This window comes from Tasmannia lanceolata, unplaced genomic scaffold (genome assembly GCF_043159265.1).
Source record: "Tasmannia lanceolata isolate RefF3 unplaced genomic scaffold, GAP_Taslan_0.1 ptg000012l, whole genome shotgun sequence".
Classification (NCBI taxonomy): domain Eukaryota; kingdom Viridiplantae; phylum Streptophyta; class Magnoliopsida; order Canellales; family Winteraceae; genus Tasmannia; species Tasmannia lanceolata.
Window position 1 is genome coordinate 38,115,131 of NW_027518689.1, and position 17,025 is coordinate 38,132,155.

Here is a 17,025-nt window from a genome sequence, read left to right on the forward strand (position 1 = left end):
TTTCTTTGGGTTATTGTATATTTCTGTTTGGCCCAAGGTGAAATGGGTTTGGTAAGGGTTGACCATCCTCGACCGAGACTCGGATTGGGCTTGGTTAGGGTTGAGGGAATGCTATCTCGGGTCGGGTTAGGGTTGGCCTCAATCCGATCCAATCCAACCCGAGTTGCACCCCTAGTTTTTTTCATGGGGAGAACGAAAAAAGGAGAATGGTGTTAGACAAATCCAACTCGTTCACCCCGTTTCTCCTATTTCCAACTCCCAGGGGGCATTTGTCTTGAATTTGTGTTGAATTTTCGGAGTGAAGTGGAGTCGCTCCAACTGATTCTGTTCCACCCGCTCCAAAGTTCGGCGAATGAGAAATGCTGAATAAATGGTAGGCCCCACCCTATGCATGGTTTATGCATGGAGAAGGTGGGCTCACCACATTAAAATATTAAGTGTAAAATGGCGAGCGCCACGAATGCTAGGCATGGTTGTAAATTGTTGAGCACCTCATCATAGCACCCATGTAAAGAAGTGGGCTCACCATATGCTGAGTAGCAGAAATTAACAAAAAAATTGGAAAAAACCAAAAACCAGGTAGAGAGGCTATCAAATTTTAAAGTGGAAAAGATTTACCAATAAAAAATTTCCTTGAAAAGGAAATGAATTGCCAAACCTGGTTTACAATCTCCCTTCTAATTCCGTTCTAATCTGAACAAGATAGGACCAAGGATAGGAGATTGATTAGCTATTTATTCTATGCAGGGATTTGCTAGGGACTTTTGTGGAAAGGCATTTCGCGGCTGGCTGTTGCATGAGAAAGCAGCCAGGATGAATTAAATGAATAAGACAAAATCTGCTGAAAAGTGAGCCTATGTGGCTGCTTTCTCATGCAACAGCCAACCCCTAAATGCCTTTCTGCGAAAGACCCTAGCTAATCCTATTCCATGCGTGAACAGAGGATTCATTTTAAACCACAAAATTGTTAACGAAAGCCCGCCACAAAATTGAACATTCTATACACACAGTAATCGCATTTCCCCCTTCTTCCATTATCCGAGAGAGTTCCCTCTCCTCTTCTCAAACCCTAACCTCCCCAACCTCTGCAAAACCCTAAATCTCTTTCCATCTACATTGCTCCCAAAATCAACACGAAAGAAAAAAAACGAAAAACTCTTCAAACCTGAGGATCCGAACTCCTCCGACCTTGTGTGGCCACAACCGTGTTGATCAGATCCACCATTTTCTGGATTATATCTTTGAAGGAAGGACGAAGTTCGGGATCGCTGCATCATTTTTCCAAAATTAGGGTTCCGTTTCATTAGAATCGCAGATTTTTAAGTAAAATGTGGTGTGAAAAGATTAGCAATCATGTTACCTTCGCCAGCACTCGTGTATGACTGGTGAAATTCGAGGATCCAGATCTTCTGGTATGTCCAATCTTCGATCCATGAATCCTACAACACCTACGACCTTTAACAGGCGAAAGTAGAAGTTAGATTGAGCATTCTTCAGATGAATTATAAATTTTTCCACTTTATTGTGCTATACATGTATCTGCAAATCTCAGAAATTTGATACTGTTCGTTAATGTTGTATACATTTATACTATGAGCTACACTGATTTATCATTTGCAAGAGAAATCTTATCATGAAATGAAAAGGTTAAACGAAATTATAGTTCTGAAACTGTTCTGTTTCCAAGATATTGGAAAAAAAGTTTATGCTAAATTAGATGATAATTAAATTAAGATGTTGCAAGTATTTCGACTGTTGAACTCTCTGACTTACAGTATTAAACAGGTTTCAACTGTTCTGCAGTTAATGGCGACCGTCATATGGTTAGAATTAGAGATGATTAGCCTTGCTCAAATATTTCTAAAGGGGATCTCTAACGGGATTGACATTTTTTCCATCCGACTTCAATTGTGCAGTTATTATGATACTATTTAGGGTGATTTGGAACAACTGTGATTTTAAGATGTGTTTTTAAAACTTTATTCAACTATGAGATAACAGGCAAAAGTGCTCTCGGTGGCTATATTGGCTCTTAAAGGGGTGTGAAAGCTTCATTTTGATGGGAGTAGCTCAGGAAATTTTGGTTCATCGTTCTGTATGCTTTTATTAATGCCATTCAAAATTCAACGGAGTCGAAACTTCGTGTTTTGTAAACAATTATGCTTATAATTGTCCTACTAGAAACTTACTTATGGGCGCTGAGCATATTGTAGGGGAGAATCATGATGAACTTGTTTGTGATCATGAGTCGAGTGAGCCTGCCATCAAGGAGTATGCATTTGGGGAAGATGCCTCTCAACTTAATTTGTTAGAGGATTTCGAATGACCCCGAAGGTGGGTGAGCAAGAGGATTGGCTTCGTACAACAATCTTTTGCCCTAATATATGTTGCGGAGAGAAGATATGCCGATTGATCATTGATGGAAGTAGTATGAATGTGATTTCGTAGAGCGCTTTTGATTGTCTTAAAACTAACACTATACACACACCTGAACCCGTATAAGGTTGCATGGGTTGATAAGCTACTATACTAGTCACCCCTGTGATGTCATTTCCCATCAATGTTGCAAATATATTACATGACAGGCCATGGATGTATGATCGAAGTGTTTTCCATAATGGTTGATCGAATACATATCATTTCAAACATAATGGTAAGTACATTGCTCTGAATCCCCCGACAATTTGAGAAGTAATAGTCAAGAAGAATGTAAAGGAAGTTCCAAAATTTACAAAGGAATCCTAACCTCTGCAACTTTTGAACAAGAAATAATTTGAGCAAGAAACTAAGAAGAGTGTAGTGGCTTTCGCCTTGATAGAGAAAGAGGTTAAGCCATCTGAAGAAGAGCAGCCTCTATGGGCACATCCTAAACTTCAAGAGATCTTGTCCAACTTTTGGACATAATTCCAAAAGAATTGTCGCATGAATTGTCGAGAGATATGCAACATGATATTGATTTGGTTTTATGATCTTCTTTGCCAAATTTACTCGCTTATATAATGAGCCGGTCAGCGTGTGCAACTACCATTGTGCCCTATGTGTGGAGGTAGGTGAGTCGATGGATCATATGTTTCTTCATTACAGGTTGGCCAAAGAAATAGAGAGCAAGATTCTCAGGAGATTTGGTCTTTAGATTAGGTATTCCAAGCTCGTCTAGCCGACCTCTCGAAGTGCTGAATCTTTGTCTCTTGGCGAAAGAAAGGGAAGATCCTTTGAAAATTGGTTTTGTTGGCCGCTATATGGATACTATGGAAGGAAAGGAACTCTCGGGTCTTCAAAGGCCCGGTTAAGAGTTTGCTATTCTTCCTTTCGAAGGTAATTGCCTTAACCATTTCATGGGTGGCATGGCTGGGGAGAGATTTGTCCGAGAGTGGCGAGATAGTAGAGAAACCCTCCTTGGCGTGGAATCCTCTTGGTCCAGGTCTCTTGAAGCTCAACTTTGATGGGTCTAGTATGGGCAACCCAGGGCTAGCAGGAGTAGGAGGCATTCTATGGGATGAGCAAGGTTTGACCAGTTGGAATCATGGACACAAATGAAGTGGGGGTGAGGGTGATTCTTAGAGCATAAGGATAATAACTAGGAGAGACTTCCCTACACTGATTGCGGATGGAGATTCCCTCAATGTCATCTGTTAGATTGATGTGAGCCACCCACATTCATGGCGATTTGCTCACTACAATGAAATCCAGGACCGTGTGGCGGGCTTCCTCATTTCCTTCCAGCATGTTAGGAGATCCGCTAACAGCGATGCTGGCATACTAGCAAGGTTGGGAGCTGATCGAGATAATTTGGATATTTTTTTATTTCCTTCCACCTTGGCTTCGTTATATCATTGCTATGTACTTTTTCTCTAGTGATTGTACCTTTTTATTGACCACAATGATCATGGGACGCTTACCTCTCTTTTCTTAATAAAATCTCTCATCATTCCCCCCCCAAAAAAAAGAAAGAGAATGAGCCCAGTCGGAACATGCATAAATAAGTGACAAGACGATAAGCTTCTCAAAAAGAGGTTTCATGCAAGAAATTCTTAGTCTGTGCAGTGCCAACCTTATTGACACCCAAGAAGGATGGCTCGTGGAGGATGTGTTGATAATAAAGATATTAACAAATTGGCATTGAGTAATACTTTTCGATCCCACGATTGGATGACTTGTTGGACATGATGTACCTTCGTCTTCATGAAGATTGGCTTGTGAAGTGGTTATCATCAGATTCACATGATGATGTGGAAGACTGCCTTTAAGACGAAGGGCACACTGTATGAATGGTTTGTGATGCCCTTTGGCCTCACTAACACACCAAGTACGTTTATCATAATAATGACATGTGATCATCCTTACATAGGTCACTTTCTAGTGGTCTACTTTGATGATATACTTATCTACAACAAAACAGAAGAGCATTTGTCTCACATGTAGATCATATAGAGGCTTCTCCATCAATAGAAACTGTGTAAATTAAAAAAAATGCCCTTTCATGTGCCCCAACGTATTATTCCTTGGTTTTGTTGTTTTAGCCAAAGGAATAGAAACTGACCCTAATAAAGTGAAAGCAATACTTGATTGGTCAACTTCGAAAAATATTCACGAAGTCACGAAGTTTGGAGCTTCCATGAGTCAAAAACAATGTTACCTGGAACGTGGTTCAGCCCGGTATGCCGTACAGGAATGGATACAGGGTACGGTGGTAATCCGGTACCCGGTATGATGAGGGTAGGCTAAGTTGGTTCGCTATTTGGGGTCATGGGTCTGTTTGGAGCACTAATTTGGGTCGCTCTAGTACTCTCTCTCTCTCGGATCTGGTGTGGTAGGATTGTTATAGGGTGACAATTGGTTTCACTTGATCCTCCTCTAAAGGCCTAAAGGAGGCTCAAACTAGACCTGGAAAAGTAGAGAACATTCCATAAGTCTAGATTCGGGTTGAAAACTCCTGAATCTTGTCAAACCTGGAAGCGTGTAAATATTTGTAGAGATGTAGGAGTTCTAGAGAATTCTTGAGGGTCCTTTCTATAGACAAGTATGAAGAGTTACAGTAAGTCTAGAAGCTTCTAGTATGGTCTTGGATCTTTGGATGATTGTCATATGGCATGATCAAGTGCATTGGTGTAGGAGGGAGCCTATCTGCAGGAGTGAGCTCCTCATTTGCAGATCATCTCTTAACCTCGGAACTTCAAGTCTTGTATGCTTCCCACAAGGAATGCATGTCCTCCATCCATTCACTGTAGGCTTTCCACAAGTCATACAAGCCCCCCTTCCATTCACTCTTTGTGGTTCCCAGTGGGAGAGACTAAGTGTCCTTGCCTTAGGCCAAGACTAGCTCACTTATCTTGGGTTAGGCTGGCTTGGGGCTAATGTTCAGGCGTTGCACAAGTGTCGCACAGGTTTGAAGCTAAGGATTAGCAGGCCCACGACATATGATGTTTCTATGCATGTGTAGCTAGCAGTATGTTTACCAAAGGGTTTAGTAAAAGCCCACTATAGGTTCTTTTGGGTTTTCCGGTGTCCCATCAATGATTTCTTCAATTTCTCAACTCTGGATTTTGTGGTCCCATCATATAGTTTTTCAGGTTGGCAAAAGCCGTATGAATTAAAAAGACCTCATCTGAGATCTTATTCCCGATTTGAAATCTAATTGGGACTGTATGGTTCTTTGCTCTGAGTTTCGAGTCAAAAGCAAATCCTGCAGTTCTTCTGTTGGAGTTAAAGCCAGGAGTTCGTGAAACTGAAGTGTAAAGATAACGTAGGTAGTAATACGATAACCTACTAAGAGTAGTTGGTCATTTCATTAGTCATTGGGCAGCTTTGCGTATAGGTTTAGTTGTCAAGGCTAATTTTGTGCTTGCATAGAACGAACAATTGATTGCTTAATAATGAATCCTGTATGAGACGTCTGATAGTTTGTCTTTCACCTAGTAAATGTTACCAAAGTTCATCATATATACACAGTCGAATAGATGGATGGGTGGGTCAATATTATATCTGCAAGAGGATTAATAGATTTTGTTGATATTTTACTTCATGATTGAAGGAAACATACCTCTAGGGAATTTAGATGGCTCCATGGAATGGATTCGGTCATTAGTTCCCACAGAATAACACCAAAGCTGAACACATCAGACCTGTTCAAAGAGGAATAAGTTTTGTAACAGCAGATCAGCTACTTGTTTATATAGAGAATTTGCCATTTTAGGAGATTCGTCTTGGTAGATTACTTCTCATCTGAAGGTTCGTTCCGAAGAACTTCAGGGGCCATCCATTGTGGCTGCACCAAATATAAGAATTTCATGAACAGCTATAAACAAGAAATTTGAATTATCTATGCACTATTGGAAATAAATTAAGCTAAAAAATTTGAAACAAATATTTTCATCTTACGACGTGTCTGAGGAAACAAAAGTATGATCCAGTGACATGAAAACACATCATACAATTATCTCCCCATCCTGTATCGAATGAGCATGCCCCCCTTATTTTCTCACTGACTACATCATTATATGGCATATTATGCATTAGAATATGAACTTTTCATATATTTCTTTTGCATTACAACCATAATGAACTTTTTTAGTCTCTACGTCAATACCTCATTGTACGACCATGCATGTCCCATAAATTATGGTTGGAACTTGGAAATGTTGCCCGACATGTTTATGTATCACCAAGGTCCGATGCGATACAGAGTTCCAAACCCTTCTTATCAGAGATCACAAAAAAGGCAACCGTATCGGCTGATACACAAGGCGTGATCACAAATACGACTGATATGGAGATAGTACAACTGATATGGGGCTGATGCATGGTGCATATCATATCATATCATGTCATGTTATTCTTTTCTTTTTTTAATATTCTTTTTTTCTTTTCCCCCCCCCCTTTTAAAGGGAGTTTTGCTTGATAGTTGGTAATAGATAAACTAGATTCAACCACAGAAAATAAGATTTGAAGCATGAATCAATGGAATTGAAGTTGGATTCACAAAATTTTGAGATTTTTCCATTCAAGGTAGAATCGTTCTCTTTCTATGGATTAGTTGTATTGTAATACACCAAAAAATGCATGATTGAGTGGATATTTTGTGATAAGATTTGGGTGTTCTTTATGCAAGTTTTATTGTTTTCTGCTTTTTGTTTCTATTTCTTCGTGTTATTTCATCTTTTAATGATAGATTTGTGCAATGTATTGTTTGATGTTTTATACATCCGTTAGGCTTGATCTATCAAGTTATGCATGCTTTTGGTTTTTTCCTTCATTTATTTAATTTCTTAAAATTTTATTTATTTTTATTTTATTTAACATATACTATCTGTTCATTATTATAGAGCTAGATCTACATGTTATGAGCGTGATCTACGCATGTATAGGTATATGCATAGTTTTAAAACTCCCCCACGTCATCGTGGACTCCCCCGAGTCTGTTCCCTTTTCCCTTAGCCACATTCCGCGTTTTGCCCTACAAAGTCCATAAAAACTCCTTTGACTCTCCTGAGTTATGACCGTATCAACAGAGTACTCAGCATAAACCACATTTTTGTCTGCGCCCGAGCCGAGTCGACATGGGTTTTTCTTGGGTGCATTTTGACCCACATCCGTGTTTTTAAACACTGGGTATATGCGCTCATTTTTATGAACTCCTTTTCATTTTCATGATATTTTAATTTTTTTAATAATTATCTTCTTTTATTGTTGATATTTTAAAATTTTGGAGCTAGATCTATGTGTGAAAGCTTGTTCTTAATTCCTTATTTATTTTACTATTTTTTCTTAAAAAAAAAAAAAAAACTGTGGGACTTGTGAGTACTTGTGCAGTTATGTTGGTGTTTTACCTAAAGAGAGTCCCTCTGTCAGGACTCTTCCGAAAGTTTCTAAAGTTACAGATTCTATAAATCAAAGAACCCCTTTCCAAGAGAGCTCTTCCCAAAAGGTTCTGTGACAATTAAAGAGTCATCCACTGGCATGACTCTTCCCAAAAGTCTCTTAATTGGAAACACCATTCTCTAATGGGCTTCTTCGAACACCATACAAGTAAAGACTCTTAGGACTCTTAAAAGAACTCTATAACTAATCTCAAGAAATGGACAGTGTCTTCTCCTGAGAGATCAGAAACCATGGCAGAGCTAAGGAGAATCAAACAGCAAGCCAGAAAGCATTCCTCTTTGGAGAGGACTCTCCACATAAAATCTTTTGATACCTTTTCTGTGAATCCTTGAATCTGTAATTAACATCAAGATGAAAGTGCAAGATACCAAAAAATTAATAAAACCTTTCTTTTAACAAGAGGGAAATTGGATCTCAATAATATTGGTGTGTTTTTTCCATGCATACAAGTGTAGTGAAAAAATATTGATCAAACTCGGTGTGAAAGATTTATGCTCTCATCTTGAAATATAGACTCTAGAGGTTTCATAGCTTATCAGTTGGTGCTATAGCGGTACTTGACAGTTCCTACATATGCTTTGACAAATTGGCAAAATACACTTCCACTGCCCAATAGATCTTGAAGATAACGGCATATTCTCCAAGTTTAACAAAACCAAGAAAGTTCACCTCTAAGTCTACTTTCTCATCTCATACCAAAGTGACTTTTGCTAACTACGATGGAATAGCATAGGCCACTCACCACCACCAAAGGTCGTTAAAGCCTAAGTGCAAGATTACCATCAATTTCAACCTCTCCTTCCATAATTGGGTGGACTTAAAAGCCATTCCTGGAGCTATTGTCATTAAAAGCTACAAGGGTCTTGAGTGCTCTATTTTCTCCAATGAGGTCACCATCTAGATCATTGAGATCTCCTGTGGTCACAGGAGTTGTTGCTCATACAATACTGATCAGTGTTGCAAAAACTACTGAGTAATTTTTATTAATAACAAAGGTAGTATAAAGACCTGTAATCATAGACCTTTCTTTCTGGATAAATCGAACAATGCCTTTGTTGATAAAAGTCTCTAGAGATCCATCCAGGTTATAAACTTTGAAAAAGCCCAGTCCATACAATGATTTAGCACGTTTTCTGAAATGGGGAAGGGTCGTGGGTCTCGGAGTGAGTTGGATGTTCAATGAATTGAAACGAGGAAGAGAAGATTTAGGAATTAGTTTATGTAATCAAGCCAAGAACTCTTTTTTTAATCTCAGTTGTTAATTTGATGCACATGCAATAGCAATTTCTGCAAAGACAGAAGACCCTTACTGTTCCTCTTCCAGATTTTGCAGTCAAGAAGGTTGAGTTCTTCAGTTTTGATAGGCCAAAGTCACCAACCTATTTAAGACAAAGTGAATAGACCCAGTTAATCCATAAAAAATAGTCTTCCGGCCATGACCTGTTATAAAGGACAAACTCTTACCTTGACTGTCCAGTTTTTGTCAACAAGGAGGTTTGAAGATTTCAGATCTCTATGTATTATTGGTGGTTTCCTATGATGCAAATAATTCATGCCCCTAGCCTGCAATAAAGATCACAGTTATCAGTTGTCTACATATGTAAGAAGCTATCCACTAGACTCCTTGCAAGAAGGCTTAAGTATTTGCGGAAAGAGACATACAACATCGAGGGCCATCCTCAAGCGGCGCATAAGGTCTAATGCCTGATTACTCTTGTGTAGTATTCTGAAGAGACTTCCCCTGTCCATTGGGAATAAAAAAAATCATTTCAAATAACTAACCAACTATTTTTTAAGAGTCAGGGAGCACAAATATGAAATTTTTTTTTTTTTGTATTCATAATTATGAGATGTCATTTTTAATTACCGTGGTAAGAATTCTGTGACTATGGCAAGTCGTTTAGGTGAGTATACTGCTCCCATAAACAGCAAAACATTTGGATGTCTGAGTCTTTTCATTATCCCAACCTGAAATAAGCGTGAATGAGACTTTGTGGTAGGCAATTCCTTTTACTTACTCCAGACAATTAGAGCTTTAGAAACTAATCCCACAGAGTATGGAGTTTTTGTTTTACCTCTTTCTTGTAATCAAGTAAAACCCCCTCACAATATTCATTTCCTAAATAAACTTTTATAGCAACATCCTGATGAACACAAGACAGAATTATAATGCATTTTTGTAATGGTATTGTAGGTGCAACCACTAAACTAGAAAGAAATTTTGAAATTGAGCTATTGTACCGATCCATTCCAAATTCCTCGATATACAACACCATATGAACCTGAAAAATGAATGATAATCCGAGCCATCAAAATGAAAGAAAACACCTTAAAGATATGAAATGGTGCATATGCACTAGCCTGCAGATAGTCAAGTAATAAAATCATTTAAACTAGCAACAAAAAACTTGTAGAAAGAGATAGTGTTATAGTCAGTCAGGGTAGAAGAGTTAATGTAGGTCAAGGTTAGAATTACAAGCTTTAGGGATTCATATTTTTACATGTCCTATTCATTTAGATTTAATTTTAAGTTCTTGGAAAATGATTTACATAACTTTTTATTTGTAAATATGAGTTTTAAGTTTTAAATATACTCGTTTTCTAAATACTCTCTTTTGGCATTATCAAAAGGGGGGAAAACTTTTAGAAAAATGAAATCGCATGAATATAAATCATACTCTAAATTAAGCGGAAGCATATTGGAAGTACGCTTTGAGTCTTTGACTAAATTGGGGAGGGAAAAGAATTTAGCTTCCTAAGCGAGCTCCAGACCCAGCTAGGGATCTTCTGGTAACTGTGCCAAACTATAAGCTTGTTATTAGCTCAGGCCTTGGCTTGCAGAGTGAAATGTTTAAGTATTATGTTGGATGCGCAAATAAAGTCATTTATGATAAGAAAAAAAAAGTGAAAATCTAATTATTAGTGCTACAGTAATGTAAAGCAACAAAATATTTAGTTTTTTTAATGGTAACAAAATATTTCATTGTTCGGTGCATAAAATCTTTATTTGTTATAAAGCACTAACTAACCAATATTTACTATTTACATTTCCATTTATCTTCCAAATTTTCAATTCTAGACTTGTTATTCTTATCATCATGTGAGAATTTTACTGCTCGTGATATACTGATATGGTTCAGTCTTAAATGCTTTACTAACACCGTAGGAATATTAAAAAACATATAGATGTGAGAAATTTAACAGAAAGCAAAGGCTATGCTGTTCTGAAGACATTTAAGTAAATATAAACCCATTATGTTGAACTGAATGCAACTAAAGAAGAGGTGCACAGCCAATTGTGCTATTCCTACATGTACTGCTTTGCTGCATCGGGAAATCCTTGCAGTGAATTAGCAGAGACCATAGGCTTTAATCAAAACATATCCTATTATAAAACTTCATAATAGGAAAAAAAACTTTAAAATGTAGGTGTTGTCCAATTTTTTTCTGGAAGTAAGTACCTTGTCCAATTTTTTCCCCTAAAAGCAGGTCTTGCCAAAGAATCTCGCAATCAATTAGTGAGTTTGATTCTTCTTCCCCCCTGGCCGATGAACCTGAGGGGCTACCAAAGCTCTCTCCAGGGCTTGATAATTCTGACGCAACTTCTGCATTCTGATGTGCCATTGCGTCTGCTTGTAAATCCTCACCTGAAGTCACTGGATTAGGCGGTGTCTCCTCATCATGTTCAGAGCCAAATCGAGGCACCACATTTCCAAATGTGCACACGGGAGAACACTCTTTGCATCCCAACCAGAAACTGATGGATTTTCTATTTACAACAGAGGGACCCTCCACCCCAAGAGAATTATTATTTGCGCTCTCCTTTCGATTAGAATATCCACCCCTTAAGGCTTGGAAAGAAACTCTCTTGTCAGGATCTGCCCCCTTTACCTCAGTGCCAAGATTGCGATGACCCATAGCTCCTCTTAGTCCTCTTAAGGGGTTTGAAACACCAAAAACTGCATGTTCCACACTCTGTGTTACATCTTCATTTGCTTGAACACAAACCTGTAAGAGATTACATGTATCATCAGTTGAGCCGAGTGAGAACTAGGAATCTAGATCAAGGCATTGGCGATGGGAGTGAAAATTAGGGTCTAGAAGCAACAACAATGAATCAGTGAGTCCTATTTCTTTCTTTTTATCTATTTGTCCTTTTTTGGATCGGAGCTGTACTTTTTTTTTCCTCTTGTTGCAGTGGGAGCATTTGGGGCTCTTTCTTCAAATCCAAGTTTCTCTCTTCCACACACACACACACACATTATTCTCCTCACAATTTAATAATTTTATTATTATACAAAAATATTTAGTTTTGTTGATTTAGAACTGTCAAGACCAAATCGATTCTCGAGTCAACTTGACCCAATGGAACTCCAAATCAAGTTTTCGTACTGATCATTGAGTGAGGTTGAAAGATATACCGGTATTGAATTATGTGAACCTTCCACATTCTGCTCATTTGACTCATAACCTTCAGTTCCATTGAAACTGGTGTAGTTGTCTTGCTTTGATAACACTGCAGGCTACAGTCAAAGAAACCAATCCAAGCTAATTAAACAAACCCAACACGAATGATTGTTTGAAGCTTTTGAAATTCAGTTGCTTGCAAATTTTATTGGCAAAACAGGACTGAATGTTTCATTCTCAAGATCGACAATTAGCGCATCAAGACTCCAGAGCCAGAAATGAGGAAGACATAGATGCTAAAGAGTTACATCTTTGGAAAATTTCTCATTCTAGTAATTCAAGAAATGAAATACATAATTACTGAGAAACTACTTGTTAATTTGTCCATATCTCTACTCCGACAACCGTTAGAAGTGACCGAAGAAACTGTTACTTTAATGTATTGTTCTATGCATAGCTCCTGAGCTTCTATTTCAATAGTATGTTTCATGACTTTCATCCAAAATGTTTGTCCTCATACCAACTCTCTCTCTCTCTCTACAATGTAGATTAAAAAAGGGGCATGTATAAACAGCATGAAAGTAAATGCTTTTAAACTGTGAAACACCTTTTTGCTAAGATTGATTTCTGAAATATTTGGTGATCCAACTTGAACATTTCTAGAACCATCTTGAATATTTGTGCTATTTCCAATATGTAATTTTGCTAAAACCTTTGCTGCCTGCATTCAGAGTATTGAGGAAGTTCGACAAATCAGTTACCAAGCAAAAAAAAAAAGACCTAACGAGGAAGCTGCAAGAATAGTAAGGGTGGAAAGGCAATAAATGCTCAAATAGACTTATTCTAAGATAACATTCAAGTGCATAAAAAGAATGTGCTGTTTGAATCAAGAGAAAGTCCATATTACAATTTTAGAAGGTTCAGCAAATCCAAATACAGTTTCCTCTTTCTTATTTCCCTTCCCCTCTTTAGCTCTCTTCTCATCATATAATCTGAAGACCGGCTTGGGTCCCTGAAAGAAATTTCATGTTTCCTTAGAAGCTGTCTTAGGATGTCGATCTACTATGTCAAAGGACCACTAAATAGTCATAACTAGAGAATCAAACTTACTGGTGTTCCCGTCTTTTCTGATTGCTTGATTTCAGTTTCCTGCATCAATTCTCGTCTACTCTTAGTGCTTGAACTATCCCCACATCGATCTGTGAAAATTTTTGATGCCTGTAGGTTCATTTGAATATCCCTTTAGCACTTGGAATGGAAGAAATAATAAAAAGAATAGCTAAAATGTGATAGTGTAGTACACAAGCACCAGATTGGAAACAGACGATGCAATCTGTGGGCTTTGGTGCCACTGAATCCTTCTCATGCTTAGCCTCCAATCTCTAGGTTGTTCGTGGGCATCATCCTGGCATTCTCTTATTTTTCGCAAGTTTATAGAATTAAATACGGCTGCATCACTTGATACAGTAATGACACCTATAAACTTGCCATCCTCATATAATGGGCTTTTTGTTACTATTGCCATAAATAGCTCACCAGTCTTTTTCTTCAATGGAAGCTGACCTGACCATGATTGACCAGCATTCAACCTTTTCGTGATTTTTTTTACTAAAACATAATTTTCTTCATCAATAAGCAGATCATTAACTCTTTGGCCAAGTACTTCATAGTCCTTCCATCCGTAGAGATTTTCAGCTGATCCATTCCTGAAAGAGAGAAAAGATCTTTATTTGGACTGGGCCGTTATAACATCACCATGTTCTTTTAAGTATAATCTCTGTTCTGCTTCGCACTATATCTCTATTGAACGTATTAGTGTCCTGTTTTAAGTGAAGCCTTTTTACATTCAAACATCGCTTCTGATGAAGACTGCGAAAATTTAAAGCCAATAGAAGAAATAATCCTTCCAAGAAAAAATGATCAGAGATCCAACTAACTTGAGTAATCGAAGTGTTGGTAAGGGACCTATAGTAATTGACTGGAGAAACACTAGAAAGTTAAAACAGCTTAACCTTTTTTGTTTGTCATTGAGATAGGAATCCTTAATGACTAAAATACAATGGTTTGATAAGTGAACATGACAAACATTTCCAATTACCACATGCTTTCTCTTATATTTTGTGTTTTCACATTGAACACTAGGTGGGAGTTCAGCTAGATGGCAAGACATCTGCTGCAATTGCAGGACCAAAGGTGACTGGCGAAGCAGTTATGTGTAAGATTTCTGACAATATGAGCTTTCCGTTATGTGTAAGATTTCTGACAATATGAGCTTTCCTTGAAAAACTACTGGGAAGGCAAAAGCAAAAGTTAGGTACACTTGTTCAATGACCAAACCGTTTATTTGCTAGGCTTTGCTATGGATGAGTGACGCCCCTCCAATGCCTTTAAATTAATGGATAGAAAACAAAAAATCAATGGCCTAAATTCACCAAGAAAGCCTCCAAAATTCGAAGGGAGATTAGATTTTGGAGCATGGTCTATCAATAGCAAAACTAGACCTGGCAAACGGGTGGGTCGGGCTGGGTCAACCTGCGGGTGATGCGGGTGCGGGTCCACGGGTCGGGTGAGGAAATGACCCGCATTTTTGCGGGTCAGAATTTAGGTGACCCGTGCGGCCCGCGGGTGGGCCGGGTCACCCCCGCAAATATATATTGTAATAATTCTCATGATTTTACCGCATCTGTTTTTCCGGTAATTGTCATAACTTTCTATATTTTATTAGTATTTTTTTTGTAATTTTACAACTTTATAACCATTTCTAGGTAATTTTTCATTTAAAACTTTATAATTTAGCTATTTTACTTTTTTGGTGTAATGATTACTTTTTTTTGTTTGCTACGTGCGCATCTTTGCACCCGATGGCACATGCCGAGAAGTTGCCATAGGAGAAGTTTGGTAGCAAATTGTTATAAAATAAAAAACAGAAGAAATGTTATCAACACTGCTGTTTTCTTATGAGCGCACTCTCACTTTATTAAAAGTATGGTATGGCCCATACCATAGGATGATCCAAACCGTCCATTAGATGGGCCATAGCCTAAATAGGTTATGCTCCAAAAATCATTTCCATAGGATGATCCTAACCCTCCAATCTGAATGTTAGAGGGTTGATCCTAACCCGCGGGTTGACCTGACCCGACCCGTGTTTTTGCGGGTTGGATCACCCGCGGGTTAGATTTTGACGGGTCACTAAAACTTAGACCCGTGCCCGCAAATTTGCGGGTGGGTCGGGTCGACCCGCGGGCACGGGTCGCTTTTGCCAGGTCTAAGCAAAACCATGAGGCATGCTTTTTTTCCAGACACCCTGGACTCAACTTATACCAAGAATAAGCTTGAACTACTCTATCTGGGTAGTTATAGAGATTTGGCCCTTAGTGTTGAATCTGTTTGGAGCTGCCTAGATTTTCCATGTGAAACAACCAATGACTCCAAAAGCTTAAGCTGTTAGAGCTTTAGAGCTGGTGTAATTCAATCATTTATACATCAGCAATATCAACTGTTATATCAGATGGATTATCATTGACAAGGAGGTCATTGCTTTAACAGTCATTCGAGCACTGTTCATATGAGTGACATTCACCAATATCTATAAATGAAAAAGAAGCAGATGATCTTATCTCATATTTAGCACAACAACAAGACTATATTCATGGCATCTACCCACCAAAAAAGGTATGTAATACTAACAAGTGAAGAAAAAGAAACCATATACCAGTATATAATTTCCCCAGAAGAAGCTTTCCATATATGAACAGCATGACCCATACACTGCAACACATTCCAGTAAGGATTTCTTAAGAAGAAACCAGGAATAACCTCTCCACCTCTCCCTCTCTCCGAAGCTCTCTTCTCTATTTCTCTCTCCTTCACAATCACCTCAAACTGCTCTTCAAGTCTCGCGTGACTCACTTCTAAGTCTCGGAATCTCTTCAACAGACCCTCGTAAAGTTTCTTCTCACTCCGAGTCGACTCAGCCATTGAGCCCGAAAATCACCAGGAAAAAACGCAGAGAACCCACATCTGATGATGTTCGAGTTGCGAAAGTGAAAACAATGAGTTTCATGAAAATCTAACGCGTGTCATTTTTACAGGTTGGAGCTTCTTGTGTTGCCGGATGGCCGAGTTTTGGAATTTAAAACAAAAGTGAAGAAGAGAGTTTAAGCGTTAGTTTCAGATTTAGAGAATTGAGAATTACCGAGAAAGAGTTTTGACGTGTTGTGTTGTATTGTTTCACGGGAAAAGAGAAGGAAAAAACCATTTTTACTTCACGTGAGAGCCTCTTTTTTGTTAGATAAGTTCAAAATAGTAAAGTTGGCTTTTGTGAAAGTGAAGTGTCGAGACTCTGCCATGCCTCAAACGGCAGTGGCCGAAGCTTTGAGTTGGAGAACCTCGGATCTTTGTCTTTTCCTTTCACAAGTAGTGCGTGCGACAAAGACATGACCGACTATAGGACTTCATTAGTGGTGTTTTATGTAAATGAAAGCTGCTGACAAAAAGCCCCCACAGGGGGGACAAAAGGATAAAGAGAGGGAGCAGCATAGGTGTAAAATTTGAGTTCTACCAAGATGACCAAAATCGACTCATTTTGAGGGTAAAATTTTGAAGCAGCCGATATGGTATCAGAGGAAAGTTTGGGATTTATTTGAAAACTTTATAATCTATACTAATATCTCTCATTACTCTGATACTCCTTGGATTAACACTGTTCTAAGTTACAAATCCCAAAAATCTATCACC

The 17,025-nt window shown here is 38.3% G+C and overlaps 1 protein-coding gene and 1 long non-coding RNA gene across 4 annotated transcripts; one reads left to right on the top strand and one right to left on the bottom strand.

The window, feature by feature from the left end:
- Positions 1 to 949: 949 nt before the first annotated feature.
- LOC143888126 (uncharacterized) lies at positions 950 to 16,984 on the bottom strand. Of its 3 annotated transcripts, XM_077392446.1 has the most exons (17): positions 16,001 to 16,984; positions 13,595 to 13,991; positions 13,396 to 13,503; positions 13,193 to 13,297; positions 12,893 to 13,006; positions 12,300 to 12,401; positions 11,340 to 11,886; positions 10,120 to 10,160; positions 9,954 to 10,022; positions 9,746 to 9,846; positions 9,541 to 9,619; positions 9,343 to 9,441; positions 9,189 to 9,257; positions 6,216 to 6,265; positions 6,041 to 6,122; positions 1,361 to 1,455; positions 950 to 1,268 (listed from the first exon to the last, which is right to left on the bottom strand). In XM_077392446.1, exons 1-17 carry the CDS (start codon positions 16,264 to 16,266, stop codon positions 1,160 to 1,162), a joined length of 2,433 nt encoding a protein of 810 aa, XP_077248561.1. In that variant the 5' UTR covers positions 16,267 to 16,984; the 3' UTR covers positions 950 to 1,159. The 3 variants fall into 3 exon arrangements, with proteins under 3 accessions (XP_077248561.1, XP_077248562.1, XP_077248563.1); XM_077392447.1 differs by lacking the exon at positions 12,300 to 12,401; XM_077392448.1 differs by lacking the exon at positions 12,893 to 13,006 and having other exon boundaries at positions 16,001 to 16,982.
- On the top strand, positions 957 to 14,633 carry LOC143888127 (uncharacterized). Its single transcript, XR_013254486.1, has 2 exons — positions 957 to 1,412; positions 14,428 to 14,633. It is a non-coding gene; the product is annotated as an uncharacterized LOC143888127 (long non-coding RNA).
- Positions 16,985 to 17,025: the final 41 nt, after the last annotated feature.

Bases quoted from the DNA above. Each gene is read 5' to 3' on its own strand.
- LOC143888126 (XM_077392446.1), bottom strand. From the start codon at position 16,266: ATGGCTGAGTCGACTCGGAGTGAGAAGAAACTTTACGAGGGTCTGTTG. The intron at 13,992-16,000 runs GTATATGGTTTC...TCTCTCTTTCAG, and splicing joins TCTGGGGAAATTATATACTG to GAATGGATCAGCTGAAAATC. The intron at 6,266-9,188 runs GTAAGGGTCTTC...TATTTGGTGCAG, and splicing joins CAAAATCTGGAAGAGGAACA to CCACAATGGATGGCCCCTGA.